Here is an 18,570-nt window from a genome sequence, read left to right on the forward strand (position 1 = left end):
CGAGAAACTCCAGGATGATTTGGACAGGTTGGGTGTTTGGGCAGATGCAGTATAAGAACATAAGAAATAGGAGCAGGAGTAGGCCAATCGACCCCTCGAGCCTGCTCCGCCATTCAATAAGATCATGGCTGATCTGATCCTAACCGCCAATCTACTATCACAGAACCATCTCCTGAATCTAACAGAATTAGACACACGAAATAGGAGCAGGATCAGGCTACACGGCCCCTGGGCCCGCTCCGCTACCCACAGGGCCATGACCGATCCGAACCTAGACTCATGTCCAAATTCCTGCCCGCTCCCCGTAACCCTTAATTCCCTTTACTTCTAGGAAACTGTCTATTTCTGTTTTAAATTTATGTAATGATGTAGCTTCTACAGCTTTTTGGGACAGCATATTCCATGGACCTACCACCCTCTGAGTGAAGTAGTTCCTCCTCATCTCAGTTTTGAAAGAGCAGCCCCTTATTCTAAGACTATGCCCCCTAGTTCTAGTTTGTGGATTAATGTGGATAAATGCGAGGTTATCCACTTTGGTGGCAAAAACAGGAAGGCAGATTATTATCTGAACGGCAATAGATTGGGAGAAGGGGAAGTGCAACGAGACCTGGGTGTCCTTGTGCACCAGTCGCTGAAGGTAAGAATGAAGGTGCAGCAGACGGTTAAGAAGGCAAATGGTATGCTGGCCTTCGTAGCAAGAGGGTTCGAGTACAGGAACAAGGATGTCTTGCTACAGTTATACAGGGCCTTGGTGAGACCGCACCTTGAGTATTGTGTGCAGTTTTGGTCACATTATCTGAGGAAGGATGTTCTTGCCATGGAGGGAGTGCAGCGAAGATTCACTAGACTGATACCTGGGATGGCAGGAATGATGTATGAGGAGAGATTGGGTCGATTGGGCTTATATTCGCTGCAGTTTAGAAGAATCAGAGGGGACCTCATTGAAACTTATAAAATTCTAACAGGACTAGACAGACTAGATGCAGGAAGGATGTTCCCGATGGTCGGGGAGTCCAGAACCAGGGGTCACAGTCTAAGGATAAGGGGTAAGCCATTTAGGACAGAGATGAGGAGGAATTTCTTCACCCAGAGAGTGGTGAACCTGTGGAATTCTCTACCACAGAAGGCAGTTGAGGCCAATTCATTAAATATATTCAAGAAGGAGTTAGATATATTTCTTAAGGCTAAAGGGATCAAGGGATATGGGGAGAAGGCAGGGACAGGGTACTGAATTTGGATGATCAGCCATGATCTCATTAAATGGCGGAGCAGGCTCGAGGGGCCGAATGGCCTACTCCTATCTTCTATGTTTCTATGACAAATTATTATAAGATCAGAAAATGCTGGAAATACTCAGCATATCAGGCAGCACCTGTGGAGAGAGAAACAGAGGTTAACGTTTCAAGTCGATGGCCTTTCGTCTGTGATCGGGTGGAAGGCAGGAAACATTAAAGGACAAAAGGGATGATGGTGCCAAGCAAATGGAGATGGTAATCGGACAAGTAAAGAAACGAAAGATGGGTCTAGAGAAGGCGAATATGGGAATGGCAGAATCATCAACAGCTGCCAGCTGGAAAAAATGGGAGCAGTGGTTATGACGCTGGAGGTGGTGGAAATGGCAGAGGATGATCCATTGAGGGAAAAGGAAGACATATTGGAAGCACTGGTCCTGTAAAGACTCTATTCCATTCTCCCAGATTCTCCGTCTAATCTGTTCTGACAATGCCACCTTCCATACCAGGTCTTCCGATATGTCTTCCTTTTTCCTCAATCGAGGATTCCATCATTATGATCAGATCTGCCTTTGGTGGTTCAAATCTCATGATTTACCACCTTCTAACTGCAACTGATTACTCAGTTGCCATTGGCACGGGTAGCACCCTTTACCTGCAGCAATGACACACTCCGGCTCACTGATCTACACAGTGGGATTTTACACAGACATCTGTTGTTTCATCCTCTGGGTACATAAGTAAAAAGCAATTTACATGTTGCGTGCGAGTCCGCTTATACATTTAAACATTTTCCCCCAAACCCTACCCTAAACTTATATAATTAAAAGTCCTGTATATAGCACACATCAGGTGCCTGTAGCACAATAAATCGTCACACTAATCCAGAAGCAAAATACTGCGGATGCTCAGCAGGCCAGGCAGCATCTGTGGAGAGAGAAAGAGAGTTAACGTTTCAAGTCGATGACCTTTCATCAGTTCTGTTTTTATTTCAGATTTCCAGCATCCGCAGTATTTTGCTTTTGTAACCGTGTACAGCTGGCTCTTCAATAGCTCCATAATTTGTTTACCTCCATTGCCTGACTTGGAAGACCATTCAAGGTATTAATAACTCTTAGTGTGATTACAAAGTGCTTCAGAAGTGCTTCTTGACTTAGCCGTTAGCCGTGGCTCAGTGGGTAGCACTCTTGCCTCTGAGGCAGAGGGTTGTGGGCTCAAGTCCCACTCCAGGGACTCCAGCACAAAAATCTAGGCTGACACTCCAGTGCAGTACTGAGGGAGTGCTGCACTGTCGGAGGTGCCGTCTTTCAGATGAGACGTTAAACCAAGGCCCCCTCAGTCTGCCCTCTCAGGTGGACGGAAAAGGTCCCATGGTACTATTTTGAAGAAGAGCAGGGGAATTCTCCCTGATGTCTTGGCTAATACTTATCCCTCAATCAACATTACTAAGAACAGATTATCTAGTCATTATCACATTGCTGTTTGTGGGAGCTTGCCGTCTGCAAATGGCTTTGTAATCATATCCATCTTCAAGAAAGGTGACAAGTCCGATTGCAGTAATTACAGAGGAGTTTCCCTGCTGTCTGCCACAGGGAAAGTCATCGCAAGAATCCTCCTCAATCGCCTTCTCCCAGTGGCTGAAGAGCTCCTCCCAGAGTCGCAATGCAGATTCCGCCCACTAAGGGGCACAATGGACATGATCTTCACCGCACGTCAATTACAGGAGAAATGCAGGGAACAGCACCAACCGCTGTACATGGCCGCCTTTGATCTCACAAAGGCCTTCGACACTGTCAACCGTGAGGGATTATGGAATGTCCTCCTCAAATTCGGCTGTCCTCAAAAGTTTGTCACTATCCTCCGCCTGCTTCACAACGACATGCAAGCCGTGATCCTGATCAATGGTTTCCACCACAGACCCAATTCACGTACGAACCGGGGTCAAGCAAGGCTGTGTCATCGCACCAACGCCCTTCTCGATCTTCCTTGCTGCAATGCTCCATCTCACCCTTAGTAAGCTCCCCACGGGAGTGGAGCTAATTTACAGAACAAATGGGAAACTGTTCAACCTCCGTCACCTCCAGTCCAGATCCAAGGTCATCCCATCCTCTGTTGTCGAATTACAGTATGCAGACGACGCTTGCGTCTGTGCTTACTCGGAGGTCGAACTCCAAACCATCGTCAACACCTTCACCGAAGCGTACGAGAGCATAGGCCTTCCACTAAACATCCGTAAGACAAAGGTCCTCTACCAACCTGCCCCCGCCACACAGTACTGCCCCCCGATTATCAAAATCCACGACAAGGCCTTGGACAACGTGGACCACTTTCCATACCCCGGAAGCCTACTGTCAACAAGGGCAGATGTCGACGATGAAGTCCAACACCGCCTTCAGTGTGCCAGTGCAGCCTTCGGTCGCCTGAGGAAGAGAGTGTTTGAAGACCAGGACCTCAAACCCGGCACTAAGCTCATGGTCTACAGAGCAGCAGTGATACCCGCCCTGCTGTATGCCTCAGAGACATGGACCATGTACAGCAGGCACCTCAAAGCACTGGAGAGGTACCACCAACGCTGCCTCCACAAGATCTTACAAATCCATTGGCAGGATAGGCGCACCAACGTCAGTGTTCTTGCTCAGGCCAACATCCTCAGCATCGAAGCTTTGACCACGCTCGATCAGCTCCGATGGACGGGTCACATTGTCCGCATGCCCGATACGAGACTCCCAAAACAAGCGCTCTACTCGGAGCTCTGGCACGGCAAGAGAGCCCCAGGTGGGCAGAGGAAATGCTTCAAGGACACCCTCAAAGCCTTCTTGAAAAAGTGTAACATCCCCACCGACACCTGGAAATCCCTGGCCCAAGACCGCACAAAGTGGAGGAGAAGCATCTGGGAAGGCGCCGAACACCTCGAGTCTCTTCGCCGGGAGCAAGCACAGGCAGCGCAAGGCGCGCATGTCAACCCAAGCCCCCCACCCACCCGCCCCTTCAACCACCGTCTGCCCCACCTGTGTCAGAGACTGTAGGTCCCGCATTGGACTCATCAGTCACCTGCGAACTCATTTTTAATGTGGAAGCAAGTCATCCTCGGTTCCGAGGGACTGCTTAAGAAGAAGAAGGTAGCAAGCAATGATGCTGCTGTTCAGTTGAGCGTTCTTGATATCCTCAGCCACGTGAGCGAAGCTTTAGTGAATGCCACAGAATCTTAAACTCGCTGCAGATCTTCTCATAGAGTCATAGAGTAATACAGCACGGATAGAGGCCCTTCGGCCCATCGTGTCCGCGCCGGCCATCAAGCCCTGTCTAATCTAATCCCATATTCCAGCATTTGGCCCGTAGCCTTGTATGCTATGGCATTTCAAGTTCACATCCAAATGCTTCTTAAATGTTGTGAGGGTTTCTGCCTCCACAACCCTTTCAGGCAGTGAGTTCCAGACTCCAACCACCCTCTGGGTGAAAAAGTTCTTTCTCAAATCCCCTCTAAACCTCCCGCCCTTTACCTTGAATCTATGCCCCCTAGTTATTGACCCCTCTACTAAGGGAAAAAGCTCCTCAGCATCCATCCTATCTATGCCCCTCATAATTTTGTACACCTCAATCATGTCCCCCCTCAGCCTCCTCAGCTCCAAGGAAAACAAACCCAACCTGCCCAGTCTCTCTTCATAGCTGAAGCGCTCCAGCCCTGGTAACATCCTGGTGAACCTCCTCTGCACCCTCTCTAACGCGATCACATCCTTCCTGTAGTGTGGCGACCAGAACTGCACACAGTATTCCAGCTGTGGCCTAACCAGTGTTTTATACAGCTCCATCATAACCTCCTTGCTCTTATATTCAATGCCTCGGCTAATGAAGGCAAGTATCCCATATGCCTTTTTTACCACCTTATCCACCTGTTCCGCCGCCTTCAGGGATCTGTGTACTTGCACACCCAGATCCCTCTGACCCTCCGTCTTGCCTAGGGTCTTTCCATTCATTGTGTATTCCTTTGCCTTGTTAGCCCCCCCAAAGTGCATCACCTCGCACTTTTCCGGGTTAAATTCCATTTGCCACTGTTCCGCCCATCTGACCAACCCATCTATATCGTCCTGCAGACTGAGGCTACCCTCCTCGCTATTTACCACCCTACCAATTTTTGTATCATCCGCGAACTTACTGATCATACCCTTTACATTCATATCCAAGTCATTAATGTAGACCACAAACAGCAAGGGACCCAGCACCGATCCTTGTGGTACCCCACTGGCCACAGGCTTCCAGTCACAAAAACAACCTTCGACCATCACCCTCTGCCTTCTGCCACTAAGCCAGGTTTGTATCCAATGTGCCAAGGCACCCTGGATTCCATGGGCTCTTACCTTCTTGACCAGTCTCCTGTGCGGGACTTTATCGAAGGCCTTACTGAAATCCATGTATACCACATCCACTGCGTTACCCTCATCCACACACCTAGTCACCCCCTCAAAAAATTCAATCAAATTAGTCAGACATGATCTTCCCTTGACAAAGCCATGTTGACTATCCCTGATTAATCCTTGCCTCTCCAAGTGGAGACAAATTTTGTCCCTCAGGATTTTTTCCAATAATTTTCCTACCACTGATGTTAGGCTCACTGGCCTGTAGTTCCCTGGTTTTTCCCTACTACCCTTCTTGAATAATGGTACTACATTAGCGGTTCTCCAGTCCTCTGGCACATCCCCTGTGGCCAGAGAGGTCCTGAATATATGTGTTAGAGCCCCCGCAATCTCCTCCTTTGCCTCACACAGCAGCCTGGGATACATTTCATCCGGGCCTGGGGATTTATCCATTTTTAGGCCAGTTAAAACCGCCAATACCTCCTCCCTCTCGATGTTAATATGTTGGAGCATATCACAGTCCCCCCGCCCTATTTCTATGTCTACATCGTCCTTCTCCATAGTGAAAACAGATGCAAAAAATTCATTTAGAACCCCTCCTACATCTTCCGGCTCCACACACAGATTGCCACTTTTGTCCCTAATGAGCCCTATTTTTTCCCTAGTTATCCTCTTACCCTTAATATACTTATAAAACATCTTCGGATTTTCCTTTATTTTGCTTGCCAGTGTTATTTCATGGCCCCTCCTTGATCTCCTAATTTCTTTTTTAAGTATCCCCCTGCACTTTTTGTACTCCTCTAGGGCTTCCTCCGTCTTTAGCCTTTTGTATCTACCAAAAGCCCTCCTTTTTTTCCTAATCCATTCTCGTATATCCCCTGACATCCAAGGTTCCCTGTGGTTTTTGGAACCACCCTTGACCTTTACGGGAACATGTTGCCATTGTATGATCTCAATCTCCCTTCTGAAAGCCTCCCATTGCTCCGATGCGGATTTTCCTACAAGTAGCTGATCCCAGTCCATTTTGGCCAGATCCTGCCTTATCCTATTAAAATCGGCCTTCCCCCAATTTAGAACCTTTATTTCCGGCCCATCCCTGTCCTTTTCCATGGCCACCTTAAATCTTACCATATTATGGTCACTATCACCAAAGTGCTCACCTACTAGCACTTTTTCCACTTGGCCGGCCACATTCCCTAGAATTAGGTCCAGTACCGCCCCCTCTCTTGTAGGACTTTCTACATGCTGGCTCAAAAAGCTCTCCTGGATGCACTTTAAGAATTCTGCACCCTCTAAGCCTTTCACACTCTGACTATCCCAGTTAATATTGGGGAAGTTGAAATCCCCCATTATTATTACCCTATTATTTGCACATTTCTCTGAGATTTGCCTACATATCTGTTCCTCTATCTCCCCCTGACTGTTTGGAGGCCTATAGTACACTCCCAGCAAAGTGCTTGCCCCCTTTTTGTTTTTAAGCTCCACCCATATGGCCTCATTAGAGGACCCTGCTAATATATCATCCCTCCTTACTGCAGTAATTGACTCCTTAATTAATATTGCGACACCCCCTCCTCTTATACCTCCCCCTCTGTCTCGCCTGAAGATTCTGTACCCCGGAATATTGAGCTGCCAGTCTTGCCCTTCCCTCAACCATGTCTCCGTGATAGCAACAATATCATACTCCCATGTGTTTATCAACACCTTCAGTTCATCCACCTTATTTGCAAGACTCCTTTATTATATCTTCTGTATAATAATGCGCACTAAATAGGTTTGTAAACCTTCAGTGTGATGCAGATGAGTTCACTAGGCCAGGAACCCTGTTGTTGTGCGGGCCATTGACCAACTCACTTGGCCGCTGCTTTTACACAAGCAAAAGTGTGTTGGAAGCAAGCCAGTTGTCCCCTCCCCACCCCCCCAGGTTATTATTTTTGCCTATTTTCTCCATTCCATTCCCGAAGGCGCTGACTTTTGCTGGAGGACGATTTCTCAGCTGCCAACAGCCTGCTTGTACCACAAGTGGCCATTTGTGCACTGTTCGCAGGCTGTTCCACCAGGAAGCGAATTACAGCCCGACCCATTCCGTGCGCTCACCCGATGTGCATTGGCACAGATGGAATCTCAGAGCTTCCTGCTCTGTACGGCTCAGTGAGGTATATCATAGAGGGACCTTTGATCAGTTAACAGAATAGCCATCAAAGCTTTTAACATCTTTTAACATCCTTTAACATCTTTTTGGAGAATTGTTTCTGTCTACAAAAAGGACAGGGAAAGGTAAGTAAAAAGCTCTTATTTTTACAAAAAGAAACTGGATGAGAGGTTAGTTAGATAAAAGGCAAAAATAAACCAAACAAATCAGAACAGGGAGAGAATCAGGAAGGTAAGAAAAAAAAGTGAAGACCGAACAAGTGTTTTGACTTGCTTTGTGTTGGGTCGCTATTCTAATCGGCCCCTGACATTGGAGTAGACTTATTACTGTAATTGATTACTATTACTGCAAATATTGACCTAATACACGATGGTATGTGGCACTGAGGGTTTATAGTGGTTCCGTGTGAGTAAATGGTTTGGTATGTGTTGTGTTGGTACATTTCATTTGCTGCCTAAACTCCTCGGAGAAGGTCTGCCAATCACAAAGAAGTTCCTGGTTTACTGGTCGACAGATGTTACCTATTGAGAAGTTCTTTAACCCTTTGAAGGCTGTTGAGGAAGAGTAAATGTACCAGCTGGTATGGAGTACTTAACCCTACCAATCAGTTGAGGTGAATTCTTCTGTGCTAGGGAGGGGAAAAATTAACCATGGCTCCCATTCCTGAGCACTATTTGGTAGCCCCTTGGAGTATGTGTCTGTGGGCATTGGGTGAGTACAGGATTGGACTTGGTTTTAATGTTTTCCACAGTTGAGTAGCTTGCCTGTGCTTAAATGTAAAGATTGGCCCAATGGGTGAGATACCAAAAAGCTTCGAGTGCCCATGGAACCATCCCCCAATGAGTGGCAGCAGCCTCAGAAAAGGGAGGGGAGGAAATTGGGATGGGGGAATCTTGGTGTTACGGTTTCCTTCCGCTGTTGGTGAGTGTGGGACGTGCCAGAATGACAAGCAACTGAAATGGCCACAGGAGCGGGGAGTGTGCCTCCAACGCACCCCTACTGCAGTTGAGCCTGCTTACCGTCTCCTGAGGAAAGAATCTGTTGGCTGGAGTGAATATTTTGGATGCCTTGTGAGCAAGCCCCTGGAGAATGAAGTGGTGTAAAGCCCCGAGGTCTGTAGGCAGATTGCAGAGGTTTGGTTGCGGGTTAAACATTCCATGATTCAGTAAATGTCTCCAACATCCATTGAACGCTCTGATATCTGATGCAGAAAAATGTGTTCCAAAGGATTTGCAGCATTTTAAAAGTGGACATTTTTGAAGTCTGCAAAGGGCATTCAGAGTTGATGGTGTTAAAGGTACTGCATTTTATAAGCTGTGAACATTTCTGGGCTGGACAGTACAGTTAATTCTGTTTATACAAAATGCAGCTACTGGTGGACTTAAGTCATGTGAAAAAATGCACAGACTGTAGAGAAAACAAACGCTGTGTTCAGGGGTTATTGTGCCTAGATTGTCTGTCAGTCATGTCCATCTGTATTTGTACATGAGGGTGTTTTGTAACTGCTCCCTGTCTATGGAACTTTACCTCAGAGTTCCCCCTCCAGATTTGCGGCCCTGGCTCCCATATTCAGATCTGAACCCACAAACATTTGGGGAGAGGGAGGATCGCAATTGAGATCGTATGCGGTGCAGAGCTCCAGTGTAATGTTGGGCTTTCATTGCAAGAGACACCCTCCAACAGAGTGGATGTTAAATGCAGGGTTCTGCCTGCCCCTGTAGTGCATGATAAACAACCCAAGGCCCTAGTCACAAACACTGGGAGGAGAAGGTTGGTTTCTGGCTAATACTTGACTAATATAAAAGCAAAATACTGCGGCTGCTGGAGATCTGAAATAAAAACAGAAAATGCTGGAAACACTCAGCAGGTCAGGCAGTATCTGTGGAGAAAGAAACAGAGTTAACGTTTCAGCTCAATAACATTTCAGAACTGATGAAACATCGTTTCCAGCATTTTCTGTTTTTATTTAATAACTTGACTAAGCTATTCCAGACATGTATCTTCAAATGAAATAAATGGTCTGTTTGGAATAGGTTGTGGATGCAGCATAATGATAGCTGTCCCTCACCTGAGGGCTTGACTGCGGCACGGTGATTATTGGTACCTGGAGGTCTGGGTGTGGTATGGTGAGTGCCCCCACCATAGCACACCCAGATCCCCAGGCGCCTGGGTGCGGTAAGATGATTATTCTCACCTGGGGGACATAGGTGCACTCTGGTGGCCATGCCACACCGAGGGCCCTGGGTGTGATATGGAGGCTGTTTTCACCTAACAATCTGGGTGTGGTATGGTGACTTCTTAATAGGAATCTGGGTGCGGTACGGTGGCTAATCGCAACTGTGAATCTGACTGCGTTACAGGGTCTATTCTTAACCTGGGAATCTGGCTGTGGTATGGTGACTGTCTACACACAGGAATCTGGGCGCAGTGCGGTGGGATCTAGGTGCCATGTGGAGACCAGTCTTGCCTCGGAATCTGGGTATGGGAATGGTGACTGTCCACACCTAGGAATCTGGGTGCAGTACAATAACTATTCCTACCTGGAATCTGGGTGTGATATGGAGACAGTTGTTACTTGGGAATGTAGGTGCAGTGCGGTGGGATCTAGGTGAGGTCTGGAGACTATTCTTAACCTAGGAATCTGTGTGGTATAGTGACTGTCCAGACCTAGGGGTCTGCACACTGTACGGTGACTGCCTGGATGTGTCCTAGTACAATGAGTTGCCTCCCCACCCCTACGATGATTAAGGGGTAAAAAGAAACTAGAAAGGGAGATTGTCAGAGGCCACCAGCTGAATTTTTTTCTGAAAGAAATACATGAAGTAGGCAGAGTGGTGAATTCCGGGTCAGTCCTTTACGGGATAAGTTGTGTGGAAATGTCATGGGGGAAATCAGGAAATGGCAGCACATCAGTCTTCTCAAGTGAAGACTTTGGACGAATTCCAGATGCAGTCAGACTGGTTCAGAAATCTGTAACACATGTAGAGGTCAGTTATGCCTGTGTTATGAAGAAACTCAAAGCATTAAATGTATAGGGGCACCTGGACCAGATGGGATATACTCCAGAATCTGCAAGGAAATGAGGTTTTGGTTAATGATTTCTAGATTGTGGCCAAGGGCTGAGAGTTGCTCATATCCCAGTGTTAGATACAAGGAATAGCCTTCCATCAAGGCTCGTTCTTTTTTCAATTAGTATCCGAGTCTCCTGGCTATGGGTGGGGGGAAATCAGCCAAGGGAATTCCTGCTCCTGATTGAAATCCACTGACTCCTGCTGTAAGGTGCAGAAAATGAGGACACGATTGGGACAGAATCTGCTGGTGATGGTACTGAACTAGAATTCACATCTCACCAAGACAAATTATAAAATGTACATCAATAAATCTGGTAAATTTGTGGGCGTACACCAGAAAAAATGACCATGAAAGCTGAGTTTTTGTTGTAAAAACCCAACTGGCTCACGAATGTCCTTCAGGGAAGGGAACCTGCTGTCCTTTTCCGGTCTGGCTTACACGTGACTCCAGTCCCTCAATGTGGCTGACTCGTAATGACTTCTGAAATGACCTCGAAAGCTACCCAGATACAGAATAAGTTCAAGAATGCAGTGGTTCACGGAGAGGGCCCACTACTTTTTCAGGGCTGCTGGGATGGCCAATAAATGTGGCCATGCCAGTGTTGCCCACCTCCCCAGAAAGAAGTAAAGAAGCCCAGGATGGTGGATGACTTGGAGGGGAACTTGCATGTAAGTATGGTCTCATGACATCGCTGATCCCATGTCATCAGTTTGTCAGCGCCTCTGGGTAAGGAGGTGTGTACCTGCAGCATGGTGTGCAAAGTGGGATTGCAATGGGTGCTTAAGGTAGAGGTCAAAAACAAAACTGTTCACTTTGCTACTGAAATGAGGTAATGTTTATGCATTTACACTGTTCTGATCGGCTGCCCAGGTCTGTAACTCAGCACAGACCTGCCAGCGAGCCCAGTGAATCAGGATTTCTCTCTAATGAAAGTGAACAGAAATTGTGCGTTGGAATTTTCATGCTTGGATCGGAGTTGCGCTTGGATCCACTGTGTGTTTATCTGTACTCTGCTGCACTTGACAACTTGGCAATAACGAAGGAGCTGGGGTTTATGTTGGGCTGAAGCACCCAGGCGCTTGTTCGGCACAGGTTCAGGTTTAAGTGCATGTACTGGCACAGGTGAGCTGTAATTAAGAAACTCGCACCTTTGAAGTCTGTGTTACTGTTGGGTTGTGGGTTGTGTTACAGCGTGAAGTTTGCCAGAGAAACGGATAGCTCTATGATGAAGACTCACTTTATATATTTTTTTTATATAAAACAGATTTTGCAGCCAGCTTTTCCATTACGAATACACGGAACATCAAAGTCGCTTTCGGCACCTTCTGTGCCTTGTGGCGCGGCGTTGTAATAGTCCTGCTCACTTTCAATCTGTACAAATGACTGATGTGGCGGAGGAGATTTGCTCAGTGGGTTGAAGTAATTTGTCAGTAGACAATGAAAATCTGCTTTGTTATGAGCAGTGGCTGTGAGATGGCAGGATGTGGACAAACGTAGAGAGTTGCCCTTGCCAGGGACACGGAGATCCTGTGTACAATCTGTGTGTCAGGACTGTGCTTTGAACGTGCAGCGAAAATATTTATTGAAACCATTTCCACTTTTGGGGGTCATGCTGCTGAAATACATCCTGCATAAGAATGTGGGTTGGAGGAATCTACCAACAGAAATAGCCCTGACTTCATAAACTGAACAAACCAGGTTGGGGAAGGCGATACTGGACGGGGCACTGAGCTACACACTGCCCTTTCACGCTTGGAACCTGGATTCAATCCAGACACGGGACAGAATCTTTTCAGTCTGCTGGCTTCAAGGCTCCTACCTGAAATAAGTTTGGACGGTCTCAGTTCAGTCCTAGTGCCTTGGGGCCGAAGGACAAAACTACCTCTAATTCATAGAATGGCTGGTGTGGGAAATGAAAAAGATCATCGAATCTACAGGAACAGACCATTCGGCCCTTTAGGAGCCACCTGGCCCAATCTCACTCTCCTGCTTGCTCCCCGCGCCCTTTAATCTTTTGCCAGCAAGTATCTATTTTGCCTTTGAAGGAATTTATGAACTTTGCTTCAGAAATGGTTTATGGCAGAAAATTCCACGTTCTACCCAACCTCTCTGTAAAGAAGTGTTTTCTAATCTCCCCTTTAATTCTATTTGTGATTATATTAAATTTGTGCCCCCTCGTTACCAGCTCTCTGGCCAATGGAAGCCATTTATCACTATTTATTATCGGAACCCTTTATAATCTAGAGCCCTCTCTGAGCTCAAGTGGAAAAAAGCCCCAACTTCTCGAGTTTCTCTTGATAGCGGTAACTCCTCATCCCAGTGAATCTACACTGTACCTTTTCCATTAATTTCATATCCTTCCTGTAATGGGGTACCCAAAATTGCCCAGTGCTGCAATTGTAGCCTAACTAAGGTCCTGTACAAGTTCAACATTGCCATCTTGCTTTTCTATTCTGTGTCTATAGATAGAAAACTAAGGATTCCACTGGCCTTTTCATGGCCTTGTTGACTTGTGCTGTCCCCTTTTAATGGCCAGTGTATCTGCACTTCAAGGACCCTCTGCTCCTTGACTCCATTTGAAATCTCACCATTTGAGGAGCATCTTCCTTCCCTTCTGCTGCACATGTTTCCACATTGAACTGCATCTGCCACTTATTTGCCCATCCTGTTAATGTCCTTTTGCAGTCTTTCACATTTTTCATCACAATTGGCCATCTCTGACCCCCCACCCCCAAAATGTTAGTGCCATCAGCAAATGTTGATATTGTTCCAATTCCCAAGTCCAAATTAAATAGGAGCAGCCCCCACACAGATTCTTGTGAAACTACATTTATCACATCTTTCCATTTTTAGAAACTCCCATTACCCCTACCTGTTGCTTTTTGCCCTCAAACCACCTCCATCCCTTTAATTTAATATGCTATTATTTTTGTCATAAGTCTCTGTCTCACCGTATCAAAAGATTTTTGAAGATCTATATAAACCACATCCACTGTATTTCCTTGATCCTCTGTATTTCTTCAAATAACAATGTAAGTTTAGTCAAGCACACCCTGCCCTTAGAAATCTGCATGATTAGTCCTGATTAATTTCAATTGCTCAGTAATTTAATCCCATATCACAGACTAACAATTTACCAATAACTGGACTGTAATTTCCTGGCTTATCCCTGTCTCCTTTTTTGAAAGGGTTGTCAGATTTCCCACCCTGCAGTTCTCTGGCACAGTTTGGAAAATTGTAGTCTGAGAATCTTCTATTTCTATCCAAGCTGCTATCAGCAGGGTGCTTGGATGTATGCCATCCAGGTATCTGTGATTTGTCCACATAAAGCAGTCATTACCCCTTGAATAAAAATCTCTGCTAACTGTTCTGTACCCACCTCTGGTGGTTCTATAGTTCTGTTATCCATGTCTTCTAAGCAATTGAGGAAAAATACTTATTTACAGGAAACTTTGTGCTATCCGGCACCGACGGGACCGAGCTGTTGCCGTTCCCTCAAAACTGCCGGACACTCCAGCGCTAATGTTGAAAGATACGGAAGCTCTACCTGTCAACAAGCCCTGTTGCTAAACAGTCCAAGCGTCTCTGTAGCATCTCTGTAGCTTAACAACAGCTTCAGCAGACCTTGCAGAGCTTGACTGTTGAGGAAAAAAGCAACGAGAAGAAAAAAAACCTAACGAAAACGGCACCTGATTTTTGCCGGTGGCTTGAGCATTCCGGACAGTTAGCCTCCGGATAACACAGTTTCCTGCAGTATCTTTGCCATCCCCTAATCCTCTGTATTTAACCCCTGGTACACCTGCCCTGGGAGTGTTTGATGGGACAGTGTAGAGGGAGCTTTACTCTGTAGCTAACCCATGCTGTACCTGCCCTGGGAGTGTTTGATGGGACAGTGTAGAGGGAGCTTTACTCTGTATCTAACCCGTGCTGTACCTGCCCTGGGAGTGTTTGATGGGACAGTGTAGAGGGAGCTTTACTCTGTATCTAACCCGTGCTGTACCTGCCCTGGGAGTGTTTGATGGGACAGTGTAGAGGGAGCTTTACTCTGTATCTAACCCCGTGCTGCACCTGCCCTGGGAGTGTTTGATGGGACAGTGTAGAGGGAGCTTTACTCTGTATCTAACCCCGTGCTGCACCTGCCCTGGGAGTGTTTGATGGGACAGTGTAGAGGGAGCTTTACTCTGTACGTAACCCGTGCTGTACCTGCCCTGGGAGTGTTTGATGGGACAGTGTAGAAGGAGCTTTACTCTGTATCTAACCCGTGCTGTACCTGCCCTGGGAGTGTTTGATGGGACAGTGTAGAGGGAGCTTTACTCTGTATCTAACCCGTGCTGTACCTGCCCTGGGAGTGTTTGATGGGACAGTGTAGAGGGAGCTTTACTCTGTATCTAACCTGTATTGTGCCTGACTGGGAACAATTGCTGTTGCCATAAGGTGGTTGAAATGGAAAACAATGTGCCAATCCCTGGTGCTGACTTACCTCACCTTGAAGAATGCATAAATTCCCATACAAAGAAACAAGTGAACAGTTTCTGCTGGTTGTTGACGGGGAGCTTTTTTAAAATTCGTTTATGGGATGTGGGCGTCGCTGGCCAGCATTTATTGCCCATCCCTAGTTGCCCTTGAAAAGGTGGTGGTGAGCCCCCTTCTTGAACCACTGCAGTCCGTGTGGTGAAGGTGCTCCCACGGTGCTGTTAGGGAGGGAGTTCCAGGACTTTGACCCAGCGATGATGAAGGAACGGTGATATACTTCTAAATCAGGATGGTCTGTGACTTGAAGGGGAACTTGGAGGTGGTGGTGTTCCCATGCGCCTGCTGCCCTTGTCCTTCTAGGTGGAAGAGGTCGCGGGTTTGGGAGGTGCTGCCGGAGAAGCCTTGGTGAGTTGCTGCAGTGCATCTTGTAGATGGTACACACTGCAGTTACGGTGCACCGGTGGTGGAGGGAGTGAATGTTTAAGGTGGTGGATGGGGTGCCAATCAAGCGGGCTGCTTTGTCTTGGATGGTGTCGCGCTTCTTGAGTGTTGTTGGAGCTGCACTCATCCAGGCAAGTGGAGAGTATTCCATCACACTCCTGACTTGTGCCTTGTAGATGGTGGAAAGGCTTTGGGGAGTCAGGAGGTGAGACACTCGCCGCAGAATAAGTGCCGCTTGCTACCACTGTTGATGACACCTTCCATCACTTTGCTGATGATTGAGAGTAGACTGATGGAGCGGTAATTTGCCGGATTGGATTTGTCCTGCTTTTTGTGGACAGGACATACCTGGGCAGTTTTCCGGTTTCATTCTTATTATTGGCCCAGAAATTGGTGTCGGGGGCTTCCCGCGGGTGCAAGCCCCCGACCTACACTTACATAGCGCGCCGACAGTTGAAACCTGGTCCTGCGTGGATTTCCTGTCAGTGGCCCGGTTCAGCTCCTGGCGCGCTGTGCTTGCGTGATCCAGCGGCGTAGTTAGTTCGATGAGCCGGCTGGGATCACGTGAGCACCGGGCAACCAATCGGAGGTTGCAAAAGTTCATTCATGAGTTTGATAGTAAGAACTGTCAAACTCATGAAAACTCCGGGTGCCCAAAACAGTACTTAAACTTCAAATAAAAGTTAAAAAAACATCCCACCAATTAAATGAACTATTAATAACTGTAAAAAAACGAATTTAAACAATTATTCAAATTTTTGAAAAAAATAATTTTTTAACAAATCGGGTCTAAAAATACACTTACCTGTAAAGTCTTTAAAATAATAAACCTGTGGGAAAAAATTCTAACTTTAATTATTAGGCCACTTACCTTTTAAAACTAAGTCCTTACGTCTGCTTTTTTCATTCGTAAAAAGTTGAGGCCTTCACGCACAGGCAAACCTTTTATTAAAAAAAAGGAATTTCAGCGCGCGCGCAGACTCCTGCGTGCACGCGTTCGACCTCTGAACCCTTTGGTTCAGAGGAAAGGAAATGCCGGTTTTCCGCACATGCGCTGTGCATGCTGAAAACCGACACTTCCATCGGGCCCACGCGTGAGTACACGGTGCTTACTCACGCGTTGGGACCCGAATTACTGGGCCATTGTGTTTTGTAGCAGTTTGTTACAACTGAGTAGCTTGTTTGGCTACTCAGAGGGCAGTTAATAGTCAACCACATTGCTGTGGGTCTGGAGTCGCATGTAGGCCAGACCAGGTAAGGACAGGAGGTTTCCTTCCCTAAAGGACATTAGTGAACCAGATGGGTTACGACAATCCGATAATTTCATGGTTGCCAGCTTTTTATTCCAGATTTATTTAATTAACTGAATTTAAAATCCCTGTGGTGGGATTTGAACTCACGTCTCCGGATTATTAGCCCAGGCCTCTGGATTACTAGCCCAGTGACATTACCACTGCTGCCTCTTGCCTGATAACTGTCTGTTTTGCTTACTGGCTTAATTATGCAGTTTCTTGCTCTGTCAGCCTGATTTCAGATTGTAACTGCCATCTTTTCTGATGCTAATTCATGCAAGAAATCTCCACCTATTTTTATTGCTAGTCTCTGCCAATTATTGCTGAATTTTAATTTTTCAAGCTTCATTAAACAGAGGTTCTTGTAAATAGGTGTGACTTCCTTGCTGTAAAATACTCCACTGTGCAATGGGTATTAACTTTGATATGTATAGAGTTTTGATCTAGGGTTGGTTAACCTGGATATACACTAGGTGTAACAGTCACTCATTTGCCAATACTGTTCTTTTTCCCATTGGTGTCAGTCGTGGCACAGTTGGTAGCACTCTCACCTCAGTCAGATGGTCGTGGGTTCAAGTCCCACTCCAGAGACTTGAACACACAAATCCAGGCTGACACTCCAGTGCAGTACTGAGGGAGTGCTGCACTGTCAGAGGTGCTGTCTTTCGATTGAGACGTCAAACAAGTGGATATAAATTATCCCAGGGCGCTAGTTGTAGAAAAGCAGAGGAGTTCTTCCCAGTTTCCTGGCCACCCTCAACCAAATTTATTAATACAGATTGTCTCATTGCTGTTTGTGGGACCTTGCTGTGCGCATATATTGGCTGCCGTGTTTCCTTACTGCAGCGACTACACTTCAAAAATGTACTTAATTGGCTGTAATGAACTTTGGGACACCCTGAGGTGGTGGAAGATGCTATATAAATGCAAGTTCCTTCTGTCTTTCTATTGCAGAATGGAGACCTTCCCATCAGTGGCTGCAAATGTTCTGAAAGAATTCCGAGCGCTGCTTCAGCACAGCCCATCCCCCATTGGTAACACCCGTATGCTGCAGCTCATGGCTATAAACATGTTCGCAGTGCACCACTCTCAGCTTAAAGGTGAGTCCTACTTCTGATTTGTAACTTTATTGCTTGAGTTACACAACAATAGCTACAACACACAAGAGGGAAATGGCACGTATAAGGAAATGAGAAAATGATATCGAGCCCCATCATGGCGGCAGTCTTTCTTCCTTTGTACCTCGTCACAGTCTCCACCAGCAGGTAGGTTAGAAAACATAATAGAAACCCCTGTCCCTCAGCAAATTTCATATCAACGCTGCCACTGCTCCTTTCATCCCACGGGCTTCTATTTTGTTTTAGCAAGTTTATTATGTGGCTCTTTATCAAACACCTTTTGAAAGTCCATATACCCAACATGAGCTGCACTGCCCTCATCAACCTTCTCCATTACTTCATCAAAGAACTCAATCAAGTTAGTCAGACATGATTTGCCTTTAACAGATTCGTGCTGACTGTCATCCAACACATGTCTTTCCAAGTGACGAGGAATTT

At 46.5% G+C, this 18,570-nt stretch overlaps 1 protein-coding gene across 1 annotated transcript in view; it reads left to right on the top strand.

Moving 5' to 3' along the window:
• Positions 1 to 18,146, top strand: part of LOC147102244 (telomerase-binding protein EST1A-like) — a 93,110-nt gene extending 74,964 nt beyond the window's left edge. The window contains exon 5 of the mRNA XM_085964602.1: positions 17,969 to 18,146. Coding sequence (XP_085820728.1) covers positions 17,969 to 18,131 — 163 coding nt within the window. The 3' untranslated portion in view covers positions 18,132 to 18,146. The remainder of the gene's footprint in view (positions 1 to 17,968) is intronic.
• Positions 18,147 to 18,570: the final 424 nt, after the last annotated feature.

Source organism: Somniosus microcephalus, chromosome 22 (assembly GCF_052327205.1).
Source record: "Somniosus microcephalus isolate GS21.2 chromosome 22, FLI_Smic_1.0, whole genome shotgun sequence".
Lineage (NCBI taxonomy): Eukaryota > Metazoa > Chordata > Chondrichthyes > Squaliformes > Somniosidae > Somniosus > Somniosus microcephalus.